This window comes from Onthophagus taurus, chromosome 11 (genome assembly GCF_036711975.1).
Source record: "Onthophagus taurus isolate NC chromosome 11, IU_Otau_3.0, whole genome shotgun sequence".
Lineage (NCBI taxonomy): Eukaryota > Metazoa > Arthropoda > Insecta > Coleoptera > Scarabaeidae > Onthophagus > Onthophagus taurus.
The window spans coordinates 10588995-10602837 of NC_091976.1; the positions used below are offsets into that span (position 1 = coordinate 10588995).

Consider the following 13843-nt stretch of genomic DNA (forward strand, 5'->3'; position numbering starts at 1 on the left):
AAATAGCGAGTTATTCCTGTGGTTATACAAGAACGATTTGGGTACTCCTGTCTCATTGTAGTTTATTATTTTCTATCGCTGTTTTATATTTTTTTATTGTTATTGCATCGTGTTATTTGTTTTAAAACAAGTACAATTATGCCTTTATCAAGGCGAAGAAAGCTAGGACTCAACAAACGAGCAGCAGGTCGTCGCAAGAGGGAAAATGAATCTGTTCATTCAACCAGAAGGTACAATACCGAGATCGGTTGACTCCGAGTTGCGACTCGGTACGACTCAGACGTGCGCACGTTACTCCGCACAAATTACTCGAGTACGAGGTAATTTTGCGTGTTTTTGTGGCGGTGCATGTGATTACCGTGTTGTCGCGGGTGCTACTAGACACAATTTCTGTCTAGTTTGTTTTTCTTCGCTTGGCACGTTGCTTTTTCTAACTACCAAGTGACATAACCTAAAAATTTAACCGCGTGTGTCGCTTGACATTTCGTCAAGCTGACCCCAGTTTCTTTTTTTTTATATAAAGGTTAAATACCCAATTGGACACGATGAGCTCTTCTAAGAGCATAAATCCCATCCCACTTGCTAGCGGTGCGCCCGCAGGGGCCGATGAGCCGCGGCCGCCGGCAAGGTCGGACGACGCGCAGGGCTTCACCGAGGTCCGCCGTCGTAACCGCCGCCATCGCTGTCAGCGCCATCGGTCTCGCGGCGCAGAGACAACGGGTCGGAGGATCGCTAGGGAAGAGGAGGCCGGCACGGCCCCCACCCACAGCGGGTCGGGACGCGAAAGCGGCCGAAAACCCACGACGGATCGAGAGCGCGACCGCCGCAATCGACTAGCGGCGTGGCTGTCCCGAAAAGAGTTCAACCGCCACAATCCAAGCGGACAGGGAGACTCAAGGGCGCGGCCGCCGCAGTCGAGGGGACAGGTCGACGCCCGAACCCGGGGGGAGGTTGGTGCGGGACCCAAGAGGCTGAGATCCGCCAACTCTTCTGAACCTTCTATGAAGGTGACGAAGAGGCCGAGGCAGGACCGGCCCCAGGGGAAAACGGCTCGCAAGACGACCGACTATAAGGATGCACTTCTAAGGCACCTTAAAGTCGCGATTATCAACGGCCTCAACCAACTCGGTAAACTTACCGAGGAGGAAGCTGATATCATAAAAAACAATTTGGTGCAGGCGCTCGCTCGAGACATCTGCACCCAAGGTTTATATATTAAAGGTTGTCTAAGTACCTATGCTGCAATACTTTGATTTAGTTTGTGGGCGAGGGGCAAGAGCAGGAGTGTTTCGTGACGTAAGCGATCACGGATTGCGCACGCAACCTCATGGCCATGTGGTGCTCCGTGCATTTGTTTAATTTGAATTGCTTGGCGGTATTATTTTCCACATGTGACGTAATGCGCAGTATGGTTGCGTACGAATCTAGACAACCTCTTATATATAAACCTTGATCTGCACCAACATTGATAAACCTGAAGAGGAGGCACCGACGCCGACCTTTTCCGCGATGACTTATACAGGTCAGGTCCTAAAGATCGCCTGTAATAATGATCATTCGTTGGAGTGGTTAAAGGCGGAGGTTAACTCGCTCCCACCCCTTGAAGGGGTAAGGTTGAGCGTGGTTAAAGACTCCGAACTTCCGGCCTTATCCAGAGTCCAGCTCTGGATCCCGGACAAGGGAGTCGAAGTCAAGGCTAAAGAACGTACCCTAGCTATCCTGATTGGACAAAATAAGCACCTTGACATCCGTAATTGGTGCCTTTTCCGTTTCGAGGTGAGAGAGGACCGTGAAGGTCGACTCCTCGTCTTCAGAGTTGGTCAAAAGGACGCCTACTGGTTGAGGGAAAACAAAGGTAGAATATGCTACCTGTTTAACACGCTCACGGCCAAAGTCAGTAGACTCAAGGACCCGGTAGCTGAAGACCCAGTTACAACTGGGACCCACAAAGCGGAGGAGGAAATGGATGTCGCTGAGGCACCGTCCGCCAAGGAAGACGACGTCACAATCGTCAACTTGGCACCTTCAACGCCAGGCTCTCCAGTCCTCTCTGAGGTGGCTGATGAGTCCATTTTGGATTCGCCACCTGCCGTCATGTTTGCTGATATCGACACCTCGACGCCAAAATGATGAAACAACGCAGAGGTGATGTACCAGAGGAGGGGGACGATCTGACGGTGGTTCAGTGCAACCTGCATCATAGCAGGGCTGCAACTGCCACCCTTTGTCGTCACCTCGATATGATGAGTAATGTTATCGCACTGATCCAAGAACCCTGGGTTAATAAATCCAGGGTCTGCGGACTCAGTGGTTTAAGCGGTTCTATTTTCAGCTGCCCCAGGGAAGGGAAGATTCGAACCGCCATTTACGTACCTAAACATGTGCGGAGCTATGTATTGCCCCAATTCACGGACTCAGACGCGACGACCGTTAGGATACGTTCTACTGTTAACCGAAAGGAAACAGACATTCTGCTGGCATCCGTTTATCTCCCCATTGAGGACCTGCCACCATCCGAAGGATTGGTGCGACTGATTGAAGCCGCTAGGGTAGGTAAATGGAATCTTGTCATCGGCTGTGATTCTAACGCTCATTCAACGGCTTGGGGTAGTGCTAATGACAACCCTAGAGGTAAGGCCCTCTTAGACTTTATTTATTGCAGTAATTTAGACATACTAAACCAAGGCACTGAACCGACCTTTGTAACTGCGAAAGGTCAGTCAGTAATTGATATCACTCTTGCCTCCTTGAGTATCTCACAATCAATCCACAACTGGAGGGTTTCCGACGTTGTGTCAATGTCGGACCACAGGTGGATTACTTTTGATCTTGGAAGCTCTAAGATCGAAAACAAACTGAGTCGCAATCCTAGAAGGACGGACGTGGATAAGTTCAGGTCTACACTATCTGGGTCATTGACTAGACTCGGTCGACGAAAACCAGTGGACAGCTGCGAGCTAGAGAACTATTCTAAGTCTCTACACAATTCCTTGATCCTTGCATATAAAAAGGCTTGTCCCCTCCGTAGGGAGGCGGTAACTGGGCGCGCTACCATCTGGTGGTGCCTCGAGCTTGGCTCACTAAAACGAGAGGTGCGGACTGCTTTCAACAAAGCAAAGGACTCCAGGATCGACTCTGACTGGTACCTCTATAAGAGAACACTGTCAGATTTAAAAAAAAACATTCGTCGAAAAAAGCGAGAAGCATGGAAGAACTTCTGTGAGGAAATTACTTCCTCTACAGAGGTCTCCCGCCTAAAAGAGGTGCTTGCTTCGAGCCCTGTTCAACGTATTGGTATACTAAAGAAGGAAGACGGTTCTTATACCGACAACCTTCAAGACAGTTTACAGCTTTTAATGACTGTTCATTTTTCAGGTTCGGACAACTTTAACGATGTCCGACAAGAGATAATTCATGTACCAACTGCGGATGAATGGCTCTTGGCCAAAGTCGTCTGCGAAGAGGAGAAAATACGGTGGGCTATGCATACGTTCTCGCCGTTCAAAACTCCAGGACCGGACGGGATTACACCGGCCCTCTTACAATGGGGACTGGATGACCTGCTACCACACCTGAAGAGTATTTTCCAGGGATGTCTGGCATTTCGCTATGTACCGGGAAGTTGGCGTGAAGTCACGGTCAACTTTATACCTAAACCGGGTAAGCAAGATTACTTCCTTCCGAAGTCCTATAGACCAATTAGCCTCTCCTCCTTTCTACTGAAAACGTTGGAGAGGCTTTGCGACCGTTACATTAGAGACTCTTGTCTGCGCAGCAGGCCACTAGACTTTAATCAACATGCTTACACCCAGGGAAAGTCCACGCTGACGGCTCTTCACTCAGTGATCAGTTTCGTCGGTGGTGCGCTGGACCACAAGGAGTCCGCCCTCGGGGTTTTTATTGACGTGGAAGGAGCTTTTGATAAAACTACCTTCTCCGGAATTAACGACGCCTTGCTAGAGCATAACGTTCCTCTGGCCCTGTGCGGCTGGATTGAGAGCACTCTAAGACATAGGGTCGTCAAATTAAGGGCTGGCCAGGCTACTTTTCAAGGGGCTGTTACTAGAGGCTGACTACGCAGATGACCTGACAATCCTCATAAGAGGCAAGTACGCTAATGCACTCCTCGACAAGATGCAGGAAGCACTCAATCTAATTGAGAACTGGTGTAATAAACAATGCCTTTCCGTCAATCCCAAAAAGACAGATGGTTCTTTTTACACGCAAGCGCAACATTGGTAATCCTAGACTGCCAACTCTCGCTAAAATTCCACTTAAACTGTCTACAGAAGTCAAGTACTTGGGCTTAACAATAGACAGTAAGCTAACGTGGAAATCCCACCTAGACAATAGAGTTAATAAAGCTTGTGTCGCCTTCGGCCAGTGCCGGAGGGCTGTCGGGAAGACTTGGGGTCTGTCTCCCAAGATAGCCCTGTGGATCTACACCGCCGTTGTTCGACCAATGCTAACTTACGGTGCGGTGGTATGGTGGACTAGAACTTCTAAGTCTACCGCCACCACTGCACTTAATAGAATACAGAGACTCGCGTGTCTGTATGTTACAGGTGCACTGCGATCAACCCCCACAGCGACCATGGAAATCATGTTAAATTTACCACCACTCAACCTATATATGCAGGAAGTGGCGTTGGTAACTATGAAACGACTACAATCAGTAGGAACTATGAAGGACGAGGACGCTGGCAGCAGTTCAACACTCTGGAGGGAAGCAGTGTTAGACACACCCCTACTCGAGTGTAAGACTGATCACAGACCAGCAAAATATGTTTGCTCAAGGAAGTAGAGAAGTGCGTCTTAACTTTTAACGTAGAATTTTAACGTGTTCTTAATATTGTAAGTAATACTTAATTTAATAGTTTCATAATTAACCTTTTAAAAAAGTTTTTAGTATTATTTGATGTTAATTCGTCACCTTTTATGAATTATGAGAAGTATAGTGTTACGGATATTATCCCTTTTGTGTTTTTGTGTTAAAAAAAAGAGAGAAACGTAAGGTAATTGATATTATTTTTTTTTGATCTATGATGTATCTTTTCAGCAGCATCCTCAAAAATGGCGATTCCTATTTTATAAAAATAAAACCGTTTCTCAACTTTCCCCATTCAACCATAGGTGGAAATTTTACAAAATTTTAATTACTTTTACAATAATTTTAAACTTTCAATATTGCACCAAATTTTATTCAAGATTGTAGTAACAATTATAAATTTCCATTTTATATAAATATTAAGTATAACTTTTGTTAAAATTTGTTTTGAAACACGCAGTCCAAGAAATGACGTTAAGACCAAGTTTTTGTTAGCAAGGGTATATAAGAAAACCCGGATATGCTTTCATAACATTCTGAATTTTTCGTCAACGTGATAGTATCGATTGTGACAGAATAATTTGTTGGTTTCGACATCATTAAAAAATTTTATAATAAATTTTGAGTCGTGAAGACAAAACGCAAGTTAGCGGATTAATTCACAATGCGATAAATTTATTCGACGTAAAGCCTCGTGGAAATAGAGGTAAGATTTTGTCATTCTTGTTAAATAAAATCATTCATTATTTTTTTTTGCTGAAACTTAATATTAACGCATAGAATTTTCATTTTTCAATATAGGCTTTTTTTTGTTCCACCATTTTCTCTGAGAGCAAATTATCATTCTCAAATTTAATCCACCGCCACCCAGAGGAATTAAAAGCTGACGATTCTGAGATCCTTCGATTTGAAGACGATACCATTAAGGTCAGATCGATTCTACGTATTTTTTTATTATTTCGGTTGGTTCACAACCTATATATATTTATATTTTTTTTTGTAAAGAAGTTCTGTTTCATTGAAAGACAACATCTATTATTTTTTTTACTTTTCAATCTTACTCGTACAACTCAAGCTTGCGTTAGAGAAGGTTATTAGTAATTTTATTTATTTTTTTTATACAATACAAACAGACTTCGTCTAATCAGTATATAATATTACTAATAGAGTTATAAAGAAAGAACTTTATGTAACATTTTTTTTATATTGTCACTTCTTAAATTTTTTTATAAATCTTTACCTTACGATATCTCAAACATTTTTTTTTGTTTTCCTTATACCGCCCTGAGAGTGTAGCAATACTTATAATAAAAGATGTCTAGTGTTTAATTTTTGCGACCTCATGTTTAGCTTTGGTTCAGTTCCATCTGCAATCCATTTTTGTAAGTTGTTAAGATACATTTTATGCGAATTATTATAACTTCTGTTTGTCTCAATATTGTAGTTATCCTGAAGAAGGAAAAATAAAATTTCCGAAAGCTCGGTAAAGATAAAAGGAAGCCTCTTTTCAATTATCTAGCCTTGTCGTGTTGGTCGTGTATCCCAATAAATTGCTTTAGTGTATAAATATAGTACTGAAGACCCAACTAAACAGAAAATTAACAGATTAATGGTTTGGGGTACTCTTATGTGTGGAAGCACTCACAACCAAACAGCAGAACTTCTATCAGCTATGAATATACCTCCTTTAAATGGAAATAAATTCATTTACATCGAAAATGAGTTGGGAAATCACATAAAAGCCGATGCCTTGCGGTCTTTGGAGGAAGCAGGGAAAGCAGAAAAAGAAGTAGCTCTAGAAAAAGGACAAACAGACGACAGGCGCGGATACAGGGGCGATACAGGGGGGGTTAATGAAACTGAACGATGTGGGAGACCAGGAAAGTGGAAGTATTAATGAGGGAAATTTTCGAGAGTTATTACGATTTCGTGTCGAATCGGGCGATGACATTTTAAGGAAACATTTAGAAACAATGTCATCAAGAGCAACATACATAAGCAAAACAACCCAAAATGAATTAGTAAACTGTATAGGTGAAGAAATAACTGCAAAGATTGTAAATCAGATAAAAAACGCGAAATACTTTAGCGTTATGTTCGACGAAACCACAGATGTGTCCCACGTTTCTCAAATGTCAATTGTGATAAGGTATGTTCACGAAAACGACGTTCGAGAAGACTTCATTGCGTTCCTTGACTGTCATGAAGAAAACTATACTCTAGATAAAGATACCTTAGAACCCATTTTAAGCGGAAAGATACTGGGGCAAACTGTTTTAAAACAACTTAAATTATTAGACTTAAATTTGAATAATTGTGTTGGAATATGTACGGATGGCTGCAGTGTTATGACTTCTGAACAGAATGGTGCAGTACAAGAAGTGAAGAAAGGAATGCCAGTAGCAGTTAGATGTCCGTGTTATAATCATGCACTGAATCTTGCCCTGTCGAAAACTTCTAACGTACAATCGGTAAGAAATTTGATGGGAACGATCAAAGAAATATCGGCATTTTTCACCGCTTCTTCAAAAAGGCATTTTGTTTTAAAGAACACGCTTGATAAACATTTACATGGACTATGTGAAACAAGATGGGTCGAGTGGCACGAATGTATTTTGCAGTTCAAAAATGATTTTGATGCAATATTGGATGCCCTAGAGAAAATATCTTTGTGGAATGAAAGGGACACAGCGTCGAAAGCAAAGAACCTCATGATATCTTTAACAACTCCCGATTTTATTTTAACGTTGTATTGTTTATCAAACGTTTTATCACTTACATTACCTTTAAGTAATTTGCTGCAAGACAAAAAAGTAGAGAAAAATCGTGCTAATGAAATGATATCTTGTACTCTTTCTATATTGACGGAAACTCAAAATATATTGAAAGAACTTGATGTTGAATTAACTCTACCTAGACTTACGAACAAAATGAGAAATCGTTCCAATCCTAACCCTAACTTATCCTCAAATTCTCCGGAAGACTATTACCGAATTTCCCTATTTATCCCACTGCTGGATTGTGTTATTAACGATCTGGAAAGTAGATTTTCAAAGGAAACAATAAATCTATTTAACTTAAATATTTGTTTGCCATTAAATGCAATGGAAGCAACTGAAACAGAAATTAAGACGACCGGAAAAATGTTGTCAGATATGTATACACTTATTTTTGTAGAGGATCCAAAGACAGTTTTTGACAAATTTAAAGGTGAATTTGATATTTGGAAGTTGAAATGGACCGCTTACTCAAATTCTGCAAATAAAGACTTACTTAAAATACCTGCCGACGGTTTGGAAGCATTACAACAGTGCGATGAATCCATATTCCCTGTAATTTACACATTTTTAAAAATTCTTTGTACTCTGCCCATAAGCGTTGCTAGTTCGGAAAGTGTTTTTCGACTCTACGGCGATTAAAAACTTGGATTAGATCCAGAATGTCTGAAGATCGTTTAAATGGATTGGCTTTGATGCACATTCACCGATCTGTTTGTGATGACATTGAAATTACCAATGTAATTAAACGATTTGCAAACAAAAAGAAGCGGAGAATAGAATTTGTCCTTTAAATTACACTAGGTAATTAAATTTATTTGTAATACACGTATGTACCCAACGGCCAATCTATGTAAGTAAGTATATTATCTAAGTATTATCTATGTATATACCAATACTAAAAAGTACCTATGTACATTTTAGTATTGGTTTATGTACTTTGTAGATATGGTATTGATGTGGTACTATACTTAGGGCCATAGGTTTTTCCATAGTTTCTTATGTTTTAGGAATTCTATTTTATTTATTGTATGAAGCAAGAATACAAATTATATTACCTATGGTTTCTTAATAAAGATTGTTTTAATAAGATTTTTCCTATGTTTATTAATTGAATGTTTCTGTATATATTTTGTATGCCCCCCCCCCTCAATATGGGTCTGGATCCGCGCCTGACAGACGATGATGGTGTTCCTTGTTCCTTTATTTGGATGGTGGTTGGAGCAAGCGTTCGTACGGCCATAATTATAATGCTTCGTCTGGCGCGGTAAGTGTTTTCAAATACATATCTATATTTTTGCACAAGCAGCCTCATAATTGAATTTATCGTAGGCTGTTATTGTTGGGAAGCACACAAAGAAAGTGTTATTCATTGGTGTTCGCAACAAGTATTGCTCCGTTTGTACAAAAGCATCAAATAAAGAAGTTACTGCACCGAGGCACGTGTGTTTTAAGAACTGGAGCGGCTCTTCTTCTTCTATGGAAGCCGATATTGTTTGCGAAGGCTTTAACCGCAGTGAAGAAATGCATGCCGTTCGTTATTTGCAATTTGTTGCCGATGGTGATTCCAGCACATTTGCGAAAATACAACAATCGAATGCAGCAACACCATTATAAAAAATGTTGGTAAAACACTCCATAAAATCAAGCTGGATATAACTATACCGCTGAGTGGAAGAAAATTATTATCGTGAGCAGTTATAAAGAAAATTCAGACACACATTTTGAAATGCATAAATACAAGTAATAACGTTGACGTGTTAAAGAAAAAGGTGGCCAATACAGTCGCTCATGTGTATGGTGATCACACATTATGCAATGAGCTGAATTGTAACATAGTATCAGACAAATCAGTCACGAATGGCCCACCTTCAAAGTAGTGGGATACGATATCATATTAACGGTGTGTGATATTGATGTTAATTACTGTGGTGCAGTTTGTCTTTTACTTACTTAATGATTTCAGGTGCTATGGAAATTGTCCTAAAGAAAGCCCATAAAATTATTAAAAATGAAAATAATAATCCTGCAGAAACATTTATGGTCCTGTAATGTAAGTTTAACTGCGGAAAACGATTAAATTTAACCAACAGAGGCTCGTTCGAATTAAGAGCAAATATATCTGTTTTGAGATATAATGAAGGTTTGTGTTTGTTATTCAGTATTTTATCTGTTTTGCATTGTAATATATTGCTCATATAGATTAATGAATGTAGTATTACCGCGATTTCCGTTACTCCGACTTAGGTAAACTCGAAATCATAACTTCAGTGTATTATTGTAACAAATTCTTTAGAATAATTTTGTGTTTCTGTATTTTTTGCAGGATTAACACGTAAAGTGCCACAATGGAATAATTATTTTCCGTCCATAATTACCTTTTTTTTTCTGTATTTTTAACTCCCTTTTTATGTAAAATGATATATTAGTACGTTTACATTATACGCAGATTTATTTTTTGGTTAATATTTGAAAAAAAATTGTCGCACAACGTTTGTACCCCACGGCCATTAAGTGATGGTACGTTCTTATCACCCAACCCGGACCGACCCTGGCCGACAGTAACCGACCGTCATCGCTGGCTTGAGAAATGCCACACATGTTTATTCGTGCCTGGGTAGTGGGGTAGTATTGTTTGAGCGTTGGTGGATGTGTATTCGCTTTTATAAACAATGAGTAGTTATAAGCGTGAGCAAGAGAGGCTGAAACAATTGTGGGAAGAAATGTTATCGGCTGAAGAAGATTTTTCACCTGATGTTAGTGAATATGAACAAATATGAATATGACAAAAGTGCATCATCTTCTGATAGCGATACCGATTATTGTCCAAAACCTAAAAAGCGTACATGTAGGCAATTTTAAACTGTGAAACCTACTATTTCTATTTCAAGAACAGTACATGAAACATTGGTGGAACCGCAACCATCTACATCTAAAGAAGCAGAGCAGGGTCAAAACGTAGACACGGTGCAGGATATTATAGAGTACGTTATTGCTCAGCATACTCAAGAGTGTGCCGACGTGCTAGGGGAGAATGAAAATGACGTACCGGACAAACTTGAATGGGGACCAGTTACGGGGAAGTTTTTAATAGAGTTTCAGTTCACAGAAAATAAATCGAGAATTCGTACGCAGTTTTATGATGCTTTTCAAAAAACTCCATATGAATTTTATCAAATGATGATTTCGGACGATATTATAGATTTATTTGTATGCCCAACAACAAATGAATCACCAAAATATTAAAAACAAATCGAGGACTAATACTTGGAAATATACAAATCCAAACGAAATGAAAACTTCATTGGAATTGTAATGTGGATGGGGTTACTACAACTGCCAAATATTTCGTCATATTGGTCTACAGATGAAATATATCAGAATGCAGTACGCAAGGTCATGCCAAGAAATCGTTTTCAAATTTCATTGAAAATGTGGCACTTTGCTGATAACGATCATCCGAATGACAGGAGATTATATAAAATTTCAGGCCTACTGGAGAAACTCAAACATAATTTTCAAACTCCAATTATACCAGCAGAATACATCTGTATTGACGAGACTTTAGTTCCATTTAAAGGTAGACTAAAATTTAAACAGTATATAAAAAACAAAATGTTTAAATTTGGAATTAAAGTTTTTAAATTATGTCTAGAACGAGGATATCTATTTGATTTCAACGTTTATTGCGGCCAAGAAGTAAAACGTACAGAGAATTGTACGGTTCCCAGTCAAGTTGTTATGAACTTAACGAAAGTCTTACTGAACCTTGGTCGAACTTTAGTTGTCGACAATTACTATTCCTCTGTTGAACTAGCCCACAAGTTACTGAAACAAAAAACATTTACGATTGGGACACTCCGTAGTGATAGAAAGAACAACCCAAAAACTGTTATAACAAAAAAAAATTAAAAAAACCATTGCAGAAGAATTGAACACAGAAATTTTCGTAGAAAAATGGAAGAATAAAAGAGATCTTCTCATGATAAATACAAAATTTAAGCCAGAAATGAAGGAAATTCAAAAAAGGGGTACCACGATTCCGAAACCAAAGACGGTAATAGAATATAATAAGTACAAGGCCTTTATAGACATTTCAGTTAAGTTTAGCAATAAGTACCTAATTCAAATAAAACCCTACAGTATATTATTTTTAGACCAAATGAAGTCGTATAACTCTTCTTTGCGTCGAGATGTGAAATGATATAGGAAATTGGCGATTGAACTTGTCGTAGGAGCAGCCCCCGTAAATTCATATATTATGCATCAGAATATAACAAATGATAAGATGTCCATCACAAAATTTCGAGAGCAAGTTGTAAAAGGTAATCATGAAAATTTATTAATTTGTAACGTAACTAAAACGACTATACCCATTTTAGGCCTCACAGGATGAAATGAAAGAGTACCATTAGCTAATCCTCCACGCTTAGTAAATCACATCCTTACCGAGACCGAAAACCGTCGAGTATGTGTAGCATGCTATGCTGATATGTCCTCCCGTGAAAGGCGCATTGTGGCGAAGAATCGGGGAGAAAGAACACGACTCCATTGCCAACAATGTTTAAAATATTATTGTATGTCATGTTTTTTCGATAAACATGCAGCTACAATTAGTAATTAACTGTAATAAAATTTAACACAATATCGCTTTATTAATTTTCTCATAAATATCAGTGTATCTACAAAAATATGTGCTCTAAACCAAAACCAACCGCACAGAAATAATGCCAAGAACGTCTCTAAACAGCTTATACACAGTTACCATTTAATGAATTTTCTAGTGTCGGCCATATGGTGGACCCCAGTAAGTTAATTGTGACTATTAGAATGGGGTACAGCATTTGTCCCCCATGGCACTTTACGTGTTAAGTGACGAATGCAAACCGACAAAAATAAACAAGACACATCTTTCGCAAGCAGATTAAGCAACGTTAAAAGTACCTTCACAAAATTATTTACCAGACTAAACAGACAGATAAAAACACAAGACACATGTTGCACTACGGTATTAGACGAAAATACAAAAACTAAGGAGGAAAGATAAGAAAAGTGTTCATCTCAAACGAAACAACACCAGCAATACTTTGTGCCGATGTAAACGCAAAATCAGTATTGTGGCACAGCTCTGAAACGAACGAAAAAGGGGAACAGCTTGAAAGTCTTATTGAAGAACTTGGACTAGAGGTGGAAAACCAACCTGGTAATCCACGAACACACCAAAACTGAGCAGGGACAAGCTCCAATATAGATGTCATATTAACTAATATCAGAGCTGGACGCAAAGTAACGGAATGGAAGTAATCGTGAGTTTGGAAATGTTTTGTTATTTTCTTTATAAAAAATTACGCTAAACTCGGCGGTGCGTAAATGCAGCATTGGTCAGATACGTATATTTCACCTGGGAGTACAAGTCCAGACAGGTTTTGCATGTGTAAATTCGGTGTTTACTGTTGAATTGTAGAGTGTGGTCGTACTTTAGTCGATAGGTTATATTACTAGTATTTTGAGTAAGAATAAAGGTACCTGACCCATAATGAATTGGGGGCTGCTTTAGAAGATGTTCTGAATGACCTAGAAAACGAAGATAATGGTAGGTATTTTTTTATTTTCATTTTGTTATATCGCTAGGCAATGTCCTATAAAAAAAATTTTAGATAATATTGATGTCGAGTATATTCCTCCGGAAGTAGACGAACTAACGGATGAAGAGCATAATGATGAAGATGTTCTACCTGAACAATGTCTTCCCAATGAGCAAGATATAGCTGATGCTTTTGAGATACAAGCCCATAATCACCATGAGGACGACGATTTTGACAGTTCTGACGAAGAAAAAAGATAAAAACTTGCAAAAGGTTCGGTACCTCTTTGAAAAAAGGGTGAAACTATTTACTAATTTTTGACACCGCTTGCAAAGATCACATCGAAAATAATTTAGGGGGGAAATCTCCGTTAGACCCATTTTATTTCTTTTTTGATAATGAAGTTTTAACGACAATAGTAAACTATTCTGTCAAATACGCTCACGACAATAATCGTGACGATTTCCAGTTTGGAATAAAAGACCTAAAACGGTTTTTAGATATATTGTTGTTGTCCGGTTACCATAGACTGCCTCAAAGTGATTTATATTGGTCGAAAGACGAAGAGAAAGGTTTAGATATAGTTCGGAATTGTATGTCTCATAATATATTCCGAAGTATAAAACGTAATTTGCATCTATCTGACAACGCAG

General features: G+C 39.2%; 1 protein-coding gene across 1 annotated transcript; it reads left to right on the plus strand.

The window, feature by feature from the left end:
- Positions 1–696: 696 nt before the first annotated feature.
- Positions 697–8867, plus strand: LOC111415115 (52 kDa repressor of the inhibitor of the protein kinase-like). Its single transcript, XM_071200142.1, has 4 exons — positions 697–2549; positions 3376–4854; positions 4903–5534; positions 5630–8867. The coding sequence occupies exon 4, from the start codon at positions 6682–6684 to the stop codon at positions 8245–8247; it is 1566 nt and encodes a 521-aa protein (XP_071056243.1). The 5' UTR covers positions 697–2549; positions 3376–4854; positions 4903–5534; positions 5630–6681; the 3' UTR covers positions 8248–8867.
- The last annotated feature ends 4976 nt before the right edge of the window (positions 8868–13843 follow it).

Excerpts from the sequence above, each read along its gene's own strand:
- LOC111415115 (XM_071200142.1), top strand. The coding sequence starts at position 6,682 with ATGAAACTGAACGATGTGGGAGACCAGGAAAGTGGAAGTATTAATGAG.